Source organism: Lygodium microphyllum, chromosome 5 (genome assembly GCF_053477565.2).
Source record: "Lygodium microphyllum isolate KBCC chromosome 5, Lygodium_microphyllum_v1.1.10, whole genome shotgun sequence".
NCBI lineage: Eukaryota > Viridiplantae > Streptophyta > Polypodiopsida > Schizaeales > Lygodiaceae > Lygodium > Lygodium microphyllum.
This window is the reverse complement of record NC_141139.1, coordinates 121569629-121584938: the sequence shown is the minus strand read 5'-3', so window position 1 is coordinate 121584938 and position 15310 is coordinate 121569629. Positions and strand designations below refer to the sequence as shown.

The window sequence follows — 15310 nt, the reverse complement described above, 5'->3', positions numbered from 1 at the left end:
GTGTTCCCAAGGTTTAGATGAAATAGACAAAGGCATTAATAATCCATACTGTTTACCATGATGTCTCTTTATTCTTTGACAAATCAAACATTCAGAAACGAAATTAGATACATCTGCATCCATATGCGGCCAATAAAAATCTTCAGTTAACATGCGTAATGTAGATATGATACCTCTATGACCTTGATATGGGGGACAATGAATTTCATTCAAAACAAAAGATCGGAATGGAATAGTAACACACAGTCTCTTTTCAAAAAACATAAATCCATCATTATATGACAATGAATCAACAGGAATGAAATTATTTTGAACTAATTTTTGCCAATCAGAATGAAAAGTAATATCCTGGTGATATGTATCTTTCATAGCAATCAAAGAATCAAAAGATATGACAGAAATATTATGAATTGCAGGTCTTCTACTCAATGCATCAGCAACTACATTTTCTTTTCTAGGTTGGTATTGAATGATAGGATGAAAACTTTGAATGAAGGAAGCCCATTTGATATGACGGTCAGAAATTTGAGGTTGGCTAAGTAGATGTCTAATGCTTTGCTGGTCGGTCTTTATCATGAATTCTGAACCCATTAAGTAGTGTTTCCATTGTTTTAATGCTTGTACAACTGCGAATAGTTCTTTGTCATAAGTGGAATATTTCAGCTCAGAGGGTTTCAACTTAGAACTAGAATATGCTATTGGATGATTGTCTTGCATTAGTACGGCTCCTATTCCTGATCCGCTAGCATCGGTCACAACTAGAAAGAATGGTCTATTAAAGTCAGGCAATTGTAGAACTGGGGCATTGGTTAATGCACGTTTCAGTAAGTCAAAGGATTTCTGCTGAGTTTCAGTCCATTGATAAACAATTCATTTCTTAAGAAGTTTGGTTAATGGTAAAGCAAGTAATGAAAAATTACGTACAAACTTCATATAGAAACTAGCAAGACCAAGGAATGAGCGTAATTCATGCACATTTTTAGGAACAGGCCAATGCAATATTGCATCAATTTTCTTAGGATCAACTTTAATTCCTTCTTTTGATACAATATGACCTAAATATTCTATTTTTGTCTTAAAAAATTCACTCTTTTCAGGATTTGCAAACAATTGATTTTCTTTCAGTAATTGAAAAACTAATGATAAATGCTCATAATGCTCTTTTTCACTTTGACTAAACACCAAAATATCATCAAAGAAAACAATCACACAATACTGATATTTCAAAAAGATACGGTTCATCATTCTACTGAAAGTAGCAGGTGCATTAGTCAATCCGAATGGCATGACTAAGAATTCGTAATGGCCAAATTGTGTTCTGAATGCAGTCTTAAATATGTCAGATCTATCTAGCCTCACCTGATGATATCCAGACTTAAGGTCAATTTTACTGAATATAGAATATCCTTGCAGTTTGTCCATAAGGTCATCAACTCTAGGTATAGGATACCTATTCTTTACAGTGATTTTATTTAAAGCTCGGTAGTCAATACACATACGATAAGTATTATTCTTTTTCTTGACTAAGAGTACAGGTGCACCGAATGGAGAACTGCTAGGTCGAATTAAGCCTCTATTTAGTAATTCTTCAACTTGACTCTGGATTTCTTTTTGCTCTATTTGATTGTGCCTATATGGTGCTTTGCAAGGTGGTTGTGTGCCAGGGATTAAATCAATCTTATGGTCTTCTGGTCGTGAAGGTGGTAAACCTGGTGGTAGGTCTTCTGCAAAACAGTCCTTAAAATATGCAAGAAATTCCTTATGCCTAGGGTGCATATGATTTTCCTTTGCGTGTAATTCATTCACCCAAATGAGATATGATTTAGTACTTTCAATTCCTTTACCAATTTTGCTGAAATAAAGTCATGAGTACTACCGTCATCATGCAAGATAGTTCTTTCCTTTCCATGCACCAAACATTTCATAGTCAATAATGAATGTGGAGTAGGCATACCTGGTAAAGTGTCGGAAGTAGTAATGTCATCCTCATCTTCAATGAAATCAGGCATATCCTCATGCTCGTCTTCGTCCATGGCTCCAAGATGGTTGATATGTGCTGGTGGCTTCTTTGAATGACAATTTGCTGCGAGATGCCCAGGCTGGTGACACTTGTAGCATACTATTGGCTTGGCTTTGGTTACATTATTTGCAATGGCTGAAAGTCTGGGTACATTTGGATTTGCTTGTGGAATAGGCTTAGGATTTGGATTGACATTGGATGGTAATGCAGGTGGTTTAACCCAATTCTTGCGGAAAGATGGTGAAGAGAAACGACCTGGATTAAACCTTCTAAAATTGGAATTGAATTGTTTAGATCCATAGTTACCATTGGCTTGGAATTGCTGTGGTCGTCTGTCTCTTCCACGTAACTTATCTTCAGTGTCGTGAGCTAGTGAGATGGCGTCTTCAAGGGTAGCAGGCTTGAACATGTTCACTTCAGCGTAGTAATGTCCAAGGAGTCCAGACATATACTTCCGCTTATGTGTCGTCTCTGGTACGTCTTCAAGCATGCGTAGCTATAGGAGTGCATTCCAAAAAGGCTCTGTATACTGTGGAATAGGCTCACGATCCCGTTGTTGAAGTAAATCCCATTGCTTGATAGCCTTCTCATGAAATTGCGGTGGAAGGAAATTCTGCAGGAACTTCTTCTTGAAATCTTCCCAAGTAGCAGGACATTCTATGCTCTTGCGTACTACAGTCCACCAAAGTGATGCTCTGTCTACCAAATGATTAGTAACACACTTGATTTTATCTTTTTCTGGATAGGTTTCCTCATAGAAATAGTCATCAAACTGGCTAATGAATGATAAAACAGTCTTTCCTTCTCGTATGCCATTGAAAGTGCGAAATTTGAAACTTTGTTTACTTATCTTTGATTCCTTGCGAATGGTTTGTGCTTCAAGAGTGGCGTCGATGGTACGTCGAATCAAATCTTCAGCTTGAGGTTCTTCTTTGTCGGTGGACGCTCTTTGTAATTTTGTCAATTGTGCTTGCAATGCTTGCCTAGCCCTTCGCTCTTCTTCCAATTGTAGCATGATTAGATCCAGCTTTTGTTCCATGGTAGGCTCAGGTAGGTCGTCTTTAGTCATAGGATCATCCATATGTGGGGTCGTCATCCTGTAAAACTCAATAAACCTTTCTCACTCAAAATCAGGTTAGCGGGATGAGCGTAGCTCAAATTCGGGGTTACAAGGCTATGTATTTTTGGGTATTTCTTTCTCAATTTTCAGAAAATCTGCAATATTTCCGTCTTCATTTGCTGAAAATACTTCAGCGGACCTGTAGATAGGTAGAACACTTCGCCACGAACAACTTTCCAGTTCAGAGTTTTTGCGTAGGAACAAGCCTTCTAGGAGTTTTGAGCACTAGTCAGTTCTGACTCCAGTTGACCTGTCTGACTTGCAGAGCTGCAGACTTAGCCGACTTGCAGAGTTGCAGACTTGCAAAACTTAGGCCGACTTGATGAACTTGCAGGACTTGATTCCAGTCGACTTGCAGAACTTGACTTCTGGCGCGCAGGACCCGGAGTTTAGTAACTTTCTTGCCCTGTGTGACTTGTAGAACTTAGCTGTGACTTAGGAGATTAAGCTTAAAAAAGCTTAAACAGCAGGTCGTCAGATTTCGGGGGGGGGGGGGGGGGCCTTTTTTCACGTCGCGAAAAACGCGGGGGGGTCCTCTGATACCACGATGAGAAATTTGGAAGCTTAAAGCTTCTTCTAAGCTTAAGTAAGCTTAAACTTATGAGAGATGAAAGATATGAATTTCGTTTTCTCACTGTTTCTTGACGACTTGATGAAGGAGATGGATGCGTGGTCCTCCGCCTACAAAGCCTGGTCCTTCGCGATCTGAGAGTAGAAACAGGGGTTCTTGATCGCCAGAAGTCTGCCTGTATCGACGGTTCGCGACGAGATTGACTGTAGAGCCCGATCGTTCCTGGAGCTCCGCCTTCGCCCGAGATTGGTGGCGATTGGAAGCTCTTGATCTCAGCTCCGCTCTGATACCACTGGTGCGCAGATCGGTCGCAGTATGCTCACGTAGTGAATCCCGGAAGGTCCCCAAGAACAATGAACTCTACCTTTTTGCACAAAAAACAATGTAAAAGCATGAACGACAAGAAGCAAGAGACCAATTGGGTTCAATCTCCCCCCATGCCTTGTGTGAGCGCTTCACAAAGCATGTATTTTATGTATATTTCCATCTTCATGCTCAATAATAGCCCAATTTACAAAAATATGACAAGCTTTTAGCTTTTGAGTTTGCTTTCTACAAAAATAGGAAATAAAGCTAATGGACGGTGCCCATAGAGTCTGGCACGCCCAATCTCAATGTCCAAATAGAAATAACATATCCGTGCGCATAGGCGCATACAAAATAATAATCAATAATCGATGTCTCAATATACATAACAAAATATAGGTGTGGCGCCTATCAAAATATAATCCAAAGGTCGAATACTCGCGAATACTCGCTAGACTCCAATGCTTTCCTTCGCCACTCCTGCTATCTCTACACATCAACTGAAGCATTCACAATCGTTAGTAAAATAATACAATTAAACCGACAAAAGTGAATACCTAGCAGTCTTCAGCTACATAAATAAATCAACTGGTTAGAAATAAATCCTAACCTTAATTTATTACGAGTGCGCACTCTAAACTCATAAACGTTTATTAATTTAATATGCATTTTGCGGAATCACCCGCTATGGAATCACCCACGTACACACTAAATTAATGAAACGCCCGAAAAGGACAGGCGTCCCTATCAACTTCTCGCACAAAGAATCCTCTTTGTGTATGAGCCCCAGTCATCTAAGTTTACGGAATCCACCGTAAAACCTCACAGAATCCACCGTGGAATATGCCTCCTGGCATCATTGGACTACTAATCCACCACATGTATTCTCATCAATGAGCCCCCCCTTAAACTCCATCAACAAGTGCCAATACATTGACACACTCTAAGGGGGGTAATATTACCATCTTACAAGATAAGGAAAAAATTGGCGAAAAAGCAAAGTTACTAAAGGTTACTCAAAAGTAAAGAGCAACCAAAGCAAGTTATAAATTTCACCAAACCAACTTGGTTATTATTTAAACTATGCAAATTTTTGGAGGCATTGTTTCTAAAATCTAAGTGTTGGCTCTCTCCCATGCAAATTTTTAAATCCCATGGAAATACCATGAAGTTATGGCTAAGAAGTAAGCATTATAACAAGTTTGGATGACCAAAATGCTAAGTAAAAGGGCAAAAATCAAATCCTCACTTTGTACTTAGAGCTCAAGAAGTCCAATACAAGATTAGATCTTAGGTGCACAAATCTCTCTCTCTCTCTCTCTCTCTCTCTCTCTCTCTCTCTCTCTCTCTCTCTCTCTCTCTCTAGCTCACCATGCTTTTGTAACCCTCTTACCCTTGTCGTCAAGTGTTGTGCATCATACCCTAATTATTAGGCTTCTCCACAAGCTGTCATTTCTCTCAACTCCCATCTTTTAAAAGTAAAAGAAGAAAATGAAAAACGAAAAGGGAGAGAGGTATGAATAAGGAATAGAAGAAATGTTTCCAAGTGTTATTACATATCTGTGTTTACTTCAAAAAGCAATAGCAAGCACGAACCATCATTATCCAATCTCCACTTTCTTGTACCTTCCCTTTTGTCACTTTTGTGACTTCCATAAACATTCCCCTTCCTTGACTTATCCCCAAATTGTGTGCCACCTTATGCCATCAATTACCATTTCTCTCTCATGATCCTCACACGGTGTTGCCATCCACACATGCATTTTGTCGTTGCTCATATGAGGTTCCTTCTTGCCAAATTGCTCCATTGATCATTGTCCCATGGTTAGCCTCCCTTTGAGATGTGTAGCAACTTACTTTATGTTCATCTTGTCCTTAACACATGTTAGTATATGTCATGTCTCATGCATGGTGCATGATGGTACAATAGATTATGTTTTCACAAGACGAAAGTTCAATAGATTATTGTTGTTGAGAAGGGGCACATGATGGTACACCTATTAATGAATACATGTTTTTGAAGAGATATAACATTTGTACCTTTTATGAGATTTGATTATATAAGTTTGTAGCAAGAAAAAATGTACTGTTTGGAGTTTCCTCGAAGGTAGAATCACAATTGTGACTTGAGTTAATGTGACTTTTCACCAAAATTTTATGTTTGACACCTAGATTCACAATATACTCACATTTTGGTCACATTACTAGCCCCTAAGCTTGGCCTACTCTAACACCCATTCCACTCAATATTTCACAGCTTCCACCTAAGTTGCTTGGAGACGTAGAGTATTTTGGGACTTCGGTCCTGCCCTTGTCTTGAAGGATCATGCACCTAGAGAGAATGCTCTAATATAATTGGAGCAAGCACCTTTGAGACACTACCTCGCTATTATTTCAATGGTAATGATGCAAACGCTTGCTTATATGCTTACGGTTGGTAGTCATCCTTGGGGGTATCAACCATTTGATTAGAGAACATGTGCTTGGTCGTTATTTCAATGTTGAATTTTAGATTTTTCTTGAATATCAAATTATTAGACAACACTGACACATACGGATTAGTAGCATTCCGCATAGGCCTTGAAATGATACAGTCTCTTCTTTAATCACACGCACCCAAATGCGCGCCCCGGGGCAACAACATTGGCATTGCTACTATGCTGCACAAATAGAACAGCAAACGAACAATGGAGCTTGATTAACCAGACCTTCCTCGATGCCCTGCCAAAGCGGACCAAGTGTTCTGACTGGGCAATAGCCTGAACTTTCACGGCCTCGTGTCTTCCAACGAATTGCTGTTGTGCTCTCAATGCTTAGATATGATGCATTATAGCTAGGATTTCATCCACTACAAATCTTCAAAGTAATGTGTGTGCTGGGTTGCATAAGCTTTTTGGCATTGGAATGCCAAGAAATTGAACTAAACAAATCATTGTTGGTTGCAGTTTTTAGATTTCATAACCATATGCCATAGTGAACTGCTCTTATGTAGATTTTTCAAGCTAGACATGGACAAGGTGTGTCTTTGGAATTAATTGCAGATTTGTAACCATGTGATACATTAAAGCTGGATGTAATTGGAACCCTGAAATTTCTTACCAGTGTTACAGGGTTCATGGAAGACTCTGAGCATAATACTATCATCTCGAAGGGCAGAAGAATGAGGTAAAGGTTAGAGCCCCTATATCCTTACAAGTTAGAAGCCCGAGAGAGACATATGGGCCTGTCTGTATGCAGGTATGTTAGAAGTAAGAAAAGAGAGCATCTATCACTTCTTCATGACAATATTATCCTTAAGTGATGCCAACAAACCCTTGCTGCTGCTGTTGTTTTTAGCACTGTAAGATGTAAATCTCTGAGATGCTGAGAAGCTCTTTCCTTCCCCATTCGTAACAGAATTGCGCCTCTTTTGAGCAGGTGCTGGAGAGACATCTTGTTTGGGAGTGCTAGAGGTAGTGAGATGATGATGCCTCACCTTGGCTTTAGCAGATTGGGTGGCTTGCATATAGCCAGGTCTATATGATTCAGGTGACTGCTCTTGAGTGCCTTTGGTGCTTTGATCTCTTCTCAATATCATCTTGGCTGTTGTCAGACTAGCTTTAGTAGGTTGTTCTTGGGCACCCTCATGTTGCTCACCATTGTCAGTCTCTGTGTGGATTTGCTCCTTTTGACACCATGTTGGTCCATTTCCATGGTCTCCTTGAGTCACATGAATCCCATGTACTTCAATCCTGGAGCTATCATTCCCTTGACTTGACCGTGGAGACCTTTGGCAGGAGACTGCATTTAAAGGAGCCGACTTTAGCCTGCAAGGAGAACTGAGGAGAGGCTGAGAGGCATCAAAAGTGAAAACTGATTTTGTGGGAGAAACCGGAGCCATGGCAAACTGGGAATCCAAAGAATTGTGCTTGGCATTGATGGCAGATGGTGTTAAAAGGGAAGGAGGGTTGGCGATCTTACTCAAAGGAGAAACAAGAGTCTCAATGAGGATGCTTTCTGATATGGACAGGCTTCTCTTTTTGGTGAAGAGATGATGTAAGTGCTTGTGTCTGTTGGTTTTGTTGTAGCTATCAGTATCTTTTTCATGATCTGGTGAACAGCTCCTTTTGAAGCTGTCATATTTTTCTAGGCTGACATCATTCACATTCATTACACTGACATGCTCTCTTGTAAGGCCAGGGAATGCTGTCTCCCATGGCTTGGCTGCCATCCATCTTTCTAACCATTTCCAACCCCAATGCTCTTTATCTCCCTTACAATCAATCACAAGGGAACAATGCTTTGGAGCACATCTTGGAAGCTGCAAAAATGGCAGAAGAATGACATCCCTTGAACAAATTTTAATGCTTAATGCATTCCCCCTCTTCACTGTGAGAGATAAACAGGATGCAACTCTGTTTCTTGCATTGGAAAGACACTGATCCCATCCCTAGCGCCCCACACATTTTAACAAGGGGTGGTCAAATTTGCAAAAACAAGTTGGTCTTAACAGAAGAAAAGATCTCAGTGAGCTCTTCTGGTGAAATACAAGATGAAATAGACCAAGACTTGCCTGTTCTGAAAAAGCATAAGCAAGTGCCCTCTTACGCCTCATTGCAGCTACTTGTCGGTACTGAGCTTTGGCTTGCAGCTGCTGAGGGGTCGCAGGGCTGTTGTCCCATTCTTCCTGTGAGAACCAATGATGTTTACTGTGTGATACTTAGATTTCCAGTTAGCAGAAACATTAGAGACACACTTAAGAGCAGTTATCAGGTCAACCCCAGGTGGGCTGCTTATCCTGTTTGATCTATGATTCAGGCTTATCTTTCCTGCACTCTAGCTCACACTTCTACCATTGATATTCTTTGAAATCTAGATTGAGAGAGATAAAAAAGTGTTGGAAAGATCCAGCTATGCCTCAGCATTAATATAGTGCATCATGAAACAAGGGAGAAGAGAAAGACTGCATGTTTTTAATTTGAGTAGTCCCCTCCACCTCTAACAGCAAGCTAAAATGTGGCAGGAAGCTTTGAATACATGATAATAAGTTTTATGATAAAGAACCTAAACTTATTGACCTGCAAGATGGCATGGGCACAAAGCAGTGTGGGCCTCGATTAGACATAGCAAGCCCACTCTGAATGTTCAGAGCACATGACACACTGGATGTGGATTGAATCCCAACACCACTCCCAAACATAATTGAATCCCAATGGCATGATGTGCATGAGCATATAACATGCTTGAGACATAGCCGGCTCACTCTCAACATCATGGACCTGACTAAATGAAACACATATCACATATATATCCCATAGATAGACAATAAGGAAAACATTAGCTGGATAAAATACCTGAAACATAACAGGGCCACTCTCAACACCAAGTACATGAGATCATGAAACACACACATACAACCCTCACCCATGCATGCATGATAGGGCCACTATAAATGTGATGTGAGCTGCATGACAACATAACATTCTACCTAGGTCCTATATCACAAGAAGGTTTTGACATTTTCCCATTTGGGAAAATGGGTTCTTTTCCCTTGTTTCTCTCTTTAGTGTTCAACATCATGAGCTTTGGCTTGGGACGGCGGACTGCACGCCTAGCTAGGTACGGTTGGGGGCAAGGGGGCAGGGGGCTGCCAGTGCCCATCTCCAACCAACAGCCCACTCCCTCAACCGCACCTAGCTAGGTATCCGGTCCCTCCCTCATAGGAGCTCATGATATATTCCTAATTCAAAACGAGGGAATTACACGGCAAACCTATGGTTAGGGGCAAGGGGGAGGGGCCTGGTCCCCCTCCCTCAACTGCACCTAGCTAGGTATGCAGTCCCTCCCTTGTAGAGACTCGCAATGTGGGAATTATAGTGGGAATTTGTTTAAAACATATTGTATATAAATGCTAGGGTGAAGCAAATCATTTCATATGAACAAAAATGGGGAGCGCGGGATGGAAAGTTATATACTCAATGTGGTTTGTGAAGCCAAAATTTTCACATGTGCATGATATGCAGTTAACAATAAAATTTAAAAATTTTGGGGGGGGAGGGCGGGTTTTTTACTTACATTGATCCTGATGGGTTCCTGCAGCTTCCTTTGTTGGAGCTGGCGCTGGACTGCTTGGCCCTGTTCGGACATGCGCACCTGCCTGGCACGCACGCGGGCCTGGACACGGACGAGCGCGTGAACGCACCTCAAAGTAGTGGCTGCCTGCTTCCTCACCATCCGACCCCGGGCTAACGCCTGCAGCCTCACCAGCCCCTTCAGCGCTCTCAAGGCACGCCGCGCCTGCCCAAATTATTTTTTATTTTTATGTTTACGAGTATATTCTCGTTAAAATTACCGTAAAACTATAAAGATATTTAGTTATTATTTAGTTAAGTCAGATAGATTTCATATTATAAATTACTGAATTACTATCACCTAATAAAAGTTACAAAGCTTTTGCATCCCAGTGTACGCAAAAAATTGAATGTAATAAACATATTCATGACAAACATATTTTTATTAGTTATAACTATAAAAATAGCAAAATGTGTTTTTAGTTATAATCGAGCGAGTCATTAAAAATTGGGGCCTGCATCCGTGTTTTCATGGAAATTTTTGAGTCAAAGGTGTTTGTATCCCATTAAAATTGTTTGTCATGAACATTCTTCCATCCATGAGATTTTGAAATTAGGATCGAATTAACTTATAAATGTGATCCCCCCAAAAAAGAACACAAAGACGCATAATGTGGACATATCAACTAGTGAATGATATACATCATTTGCATAAGATTCAAGCTTTACAAACCAAAATAAGGGTATATAAAATGTGCATGAGTAATAATATGATATGTTATTATAAAAATCTAATGGTGTCTACCAATCACTTTGAGGATGTAGGTATGTGCATGTGGCATGTGTTGAAGCTCTCGATACATCCCTTGAGGCACTTTCAAAGTTCCGAAAAAGAAAAATAAAAGAAAGGCATGGTGTACTATAAGTGCCAAAAACATATCATGGAAAGAACAGTAGATATGTACCACATGTACTGATGACTGAGATAACTTCATGTAACACAAGTGCTTTACCCCAAGAGTGGGAACAAACCATTTACAACAGCATGGTTTTATTTGCAATGCTTATAAGTCTTGAGATGATAATATGTTAGACAAAATAACAAGAAATTCAATCATCATAAAATGTCATTCACTTCTTCGTGGAGCATATAAAGAGCCATCACAATTTGCATGCAATGCATGTAGAGAGAGGGGGGAGTGGGGGAGAGGATTGAGAAAGAAACAAACAAAAATAAATAGTTTACATATGAAAAAGCTTTCCAAGTGAGAGGAATAGTCCCCTTTCCTCACAAATTGGTGAATAAGTTTTAGAAGTGGATGTACCCAATCTGTTGACCTTGCTAAGTTGAAAAATTCCAATGTTTTGGAATGAATGTATGACTCGGGCATAAGAATGGACATGCTACTAGGGATACGTACAACACCCTCAACTACCATAGCAATACCATAGTTGTGTGTTAACGACTCCCGAGCTACATAATTAACATTGATCATTTTCATGTTGAAATGTTTTGCCACTTGTGACCTTAAGATTCATTAATTACACGATGATACTTATCTCTCATATTCATGGAACAAAATAACTCGCCATAGGAACCTTATTTACTGTGGTGTCATGTTTCCCATTTGAATCAAGAGGGGTCTAGTACTTTCATAGTACAAACCCCCTTTCTTAAAGTGACAATAGTATCCTCTTCCTATTTGAAATGAGAGGGGTTTGCCCATCCATATGGTAGTACTTTTTAGTGTCTTGCCACTCCCAAATGATTAAAAATAAAAAAACAAAACATGCATTTGGTATAAGTGAATTATAGGCAAAAAATTGTGAGTTTGTATAGAGTCCTAAACATCATGGAAATCTTAAGAAGAACCCCACCACTTGTAAGAAAAAACCGCAAACCATATCCTACAAAGCAACAAAGTTCATAGTATCAAAAACTTGCTAGATTCAATCTTCTCAAAGGCACAAAACCTATCTTTTCTAATTTTTGTGGCTTGTCCTCATGTCACTGAGTTTTTTATATCTCATTTTTGTCCATTGACAAGCTCTTTCCGTCCATTTAGCTTGCTAGCCCCTTCTATAGGGTAGCAAAGGGGTGAAGTGACCCTAGAAGGAGCAAGTATCAGACCCCTCCCTCTCCAATGGAACCATTTCTTCAATCCCTTTACCCCACATATCCTCTATGAGTTAGGTGCCCGAAATTCATTGTGAGCTATAATGGAGTGACTATGAGGTGGAGCATTATTTAACTTCCATTAATGCTAGCACCTAACATGGTAAAATATAGCACTGCTAGCATGATAGAACATTTCATAGTGCCCACTTTAGTTATGAGATTGCTTGGTCACCACATTGCTTTGAGAAGCTCTCAAGACTACTTAAGGTTCACCTTAGTATTTCTTAAATGTATGGATATCACAATCTCAAAAATTGAAAATTTCTTATTAATTACTAGCAAGTCTTACTTAGGATCTTGAATATCTCATGTAAAAGCCACCATCCAATATTTGCAAGACATACGATTTTACTCCTTTATTTCTTTTAATGGATATATTACTAAAATAATGGTTGCAACTCCCAACCATTTTGTAGCTGAAGGTTAAGCTCACTGCAAGATGACATAGGCATTGCCTAATATGTGTGAACTCAAAAAGCTGACACTACGTGTGGTGCCCCAACCAATTGACCTAATCTTGTTTTAAGAAATGCTTGTTTACAATGGTGGGGCTACACCAAGATCACAGACTCAGAGTATTAATGAATCTAAATTATAATGATTTGCTCTAAGTATGAGTATGCACCATTATAATTGAAGAAAGAGGGAGAAAGAGTGAGAGTGAGAGTGAGAGCCTTTAACATAATGGGAACGATAACAAGATGTCTTAATACCAACATGTCTTAAAGGTTTAATATCTCGCAAATCCAAGATTTGAACCGAGATGGGTTTGAAACTTGAAAATTTTGAAACCGCTGCACTCACCATTCTACCCCCCTGAAGGTGATAAAACAATAAAACTAGTGGTTTATTGGAAAGAGAAAAATAGAGAGAGAGAAAACGAGAAAGAGAGAGAGATACCATGTATCCTTTTACGAAAAAAAAAAGAGATACCATGTAAGCTCGAAAGGCTGTTTGGATTTTAGTAGCAGCCCAGTGCCTTCGCTCAAGAAATATGCCATCTGTCGTTTCTTCGCGATTGTTGTCAATGACGAAGATGGGCTGCAGCTGCAAGTGATCATCAGTCGTGGTCGTAGGAAAGAGTCCATCCTGATCACCCGGGATGCTGTCCTCGGTGATAGTGGTGTGAAAGTGGAAGCTCACATGGTAACTGTCTGTATCACACTGGCGATCTGCCTTATCATTGTGACTGGATGCGCACGAAACATCAGGATCACAAGAAGAAGAATATGCATGGTCCTCTTTTCCATCGTGGGGGGTAGGGGAGGCATGGCCAGCTGTGTGATCATCATCATCATCATCATCATCATGATGGTGGGGATAATCAGCCAGGAAAGCTGCAATGGTGGTCCTTGTAGTACTGATGCCGCAGCAGCTCTGCTTGTCTTGTTGCTGCTGCTGCTGCTGCTGCTGCTCTTGCTGTTGTTGTTGGTGTATGAAGAAGGCCCTCGTAACCGCCTCTGCTGCGTTGCGCGATGCCGACTTCGACAGCGCCCATCTGCCCACCCTCTTGCTCAACACAGAAAACAGCAGCATTTCAGTGCACTTGTAACAGCTGGATTTCTAAAGCTCCACTTAGCATGCTTTTCATGTTCTTACAAGAAGGGTGAAATTTTCAGTTCTGATATGTCATGCTGCAAATTTTGCAGTGTTTCAGCTGCAATCTCATATGAATACCTAAAAGAATGACTGCTCTGTAAGCTTGCCCTTATCTTGATCGGAGGTGGGTAAGAGAATTTTCACAGAGCACTACCATGAGGACCTAGGAAGACTTCAAAGACCAACTCGAATATGTGATTGTACAGTACTTTACAACTCTCAACATTTAAGCTACCATTTAAGCACAACTCTTAGTTAGCATTACTTAGCACTAAGGAGAACATTGGCATTGGGGGATGAATACCCTAAAGCAAGGCACTCCGTTATGCTAGGAGGCTAGTTGTTAAGAAATACCTCTTCATCATGCAGCTCTATGTCATGATGTTGATCAGGGGTTGAGTTGTTAGCATTGGTGGACGGACTGGACTTGAGCCCTTTCACTCCACCCAACAATGCTTTCAACAGCTTGCTAGACTTGCCCATGATGATCTCTCACACATCTCATCTAGCAGCAGTTCAAGAAATTAATCAGCCAAAGTAAAAAAGAGAGAACCAGGAACACACACAGAGTAATGCTCAGGTTGGCTGCATGATACATTGATCCATAACTAGATCTGAAATTGCAGCCATGCAAGCTACATACACACTGTCATTGCAGAGCTCCCATAGCTAGAGCTTGATCCAATCTGTAAGCAATTCAGAAAACACTTACTACTTGCATCAAGCTGGATGGAATTCTATGATGACAGGGCCGATATAGAGAAAGCTTAACACATCTGGACTGGATCTCTCTTCTTCACGGGATGCTAAGAATGGAGATTTTTACTCGAGAGCGGATAGAGAGCGATATAATGGCTGATCTCTGTGAGTGTGCGTGTGTATGTCTTTGAGAGAGAGAGAGAGAGGTGTGCTGCAGGAGAGTAGGTTTTTTGTCGCCAAAAAGCACCGAAAGAATGATGGGGAGCGTGGCTGAATGGATGATCAGAATGAAAAGAATGTAGCTGGAAAGTTCTCTCTCTCTCTCTCTCTCTCTCTCTCTCTCTCAATCCATCCTTTGGTTTTTGTTATTTTTTTGGGGTTGTGTGCCGGTAAGGAAGCAACATCATCAAAAGGGTGGACATTTGTGGACAGAGGGGCCTAGCCAAGTCAGCATCCATTGGACCCTCACCAAAGCCACCATGGAAAAGCAAGTGATGTCCATGGGGTTATCAAGCAATAGGGCTTAAGCCCTTCACTCTTTCCACAAACTTGTGAAATCTAGGAATGCTCGCTAGATGGTTCACATCCTAAATGCGTTGCCTTTTGTTTCTCCAAGAGACAACGAGACCACTCAGAGTAATGGTAATGGTATAGTAGTGCTCCCATTATATTATGTTGCCCTAGACTAGAGTCGATCACATTTTAATGCAACATCACAACACCACTTGAGAGTCGAGTATATGTCCATGGAACATCACATAAACCA

At 40.5% G+C, this 15310-nt stretch overlaps 1 protein-coding gene across 2 annotated transcripts; it reads right to left on the bottom strand.

Moving 5' to 3' along the window:
• Positions 1-6977: 6977 nt before the first annotated feature.
• On the bottom strand, positions 6978-14793 carry LOC148036349 (uncharacterized). Of its 2 annotated transcripts, XM_087678337.1 has the most exons (6): positions 14558-14793; positions 14200-14350; positions 13180-13755; positions 10072-10293; positions 8570-8683; positions 6978-8317 (listed from the first exon to the last, which is right to left on the bottom strand). In XM_087678337.1, exons 2-6 carry the CDS (start codon positions 14326-14328, stop codon positions 7286-7288), a joined length of 2073 nt encoding a protein of 690 aa, XP_087534463.1. In that variant the 5' UTR covers positions 14329-14350; positions 14558-14793; the 3' UTR covers positions 6978-7285. The 2 variants fall into 2 exon arrangements, with proteins under 2 accessions (XP_087534463.1, XP_087534464.1); XM_087678338.1 differs by lacking the exon at positions 14200-14350.
• Positions 14794-15310: the final 517 nt, after the last annotated feature.

Coding starts and splice junctions, on each gene's coding strand:
- LOC148036349 (XM_087678337.1), bottom strand. CDS start 14,328: ATGGGCAAGTCTAGCAAGCTGTTGAAAGCATTGTTGGGTGGAGTGAAA. Junction 13,756..14,199: donor TAGAGCTGCATGATGAAGAG/GTATTTCTTAAC, acceptor GTGTTGAGCAAG/AGGGTGGGCAGATGGGCGCT. Junction 8,684..10,071: donor AGGAACCCATCAGGATCAAT/GTAAGTAAAAAA, acceptor TGGTTCTCACAG/GAAGAATGGGACAACAGCCC.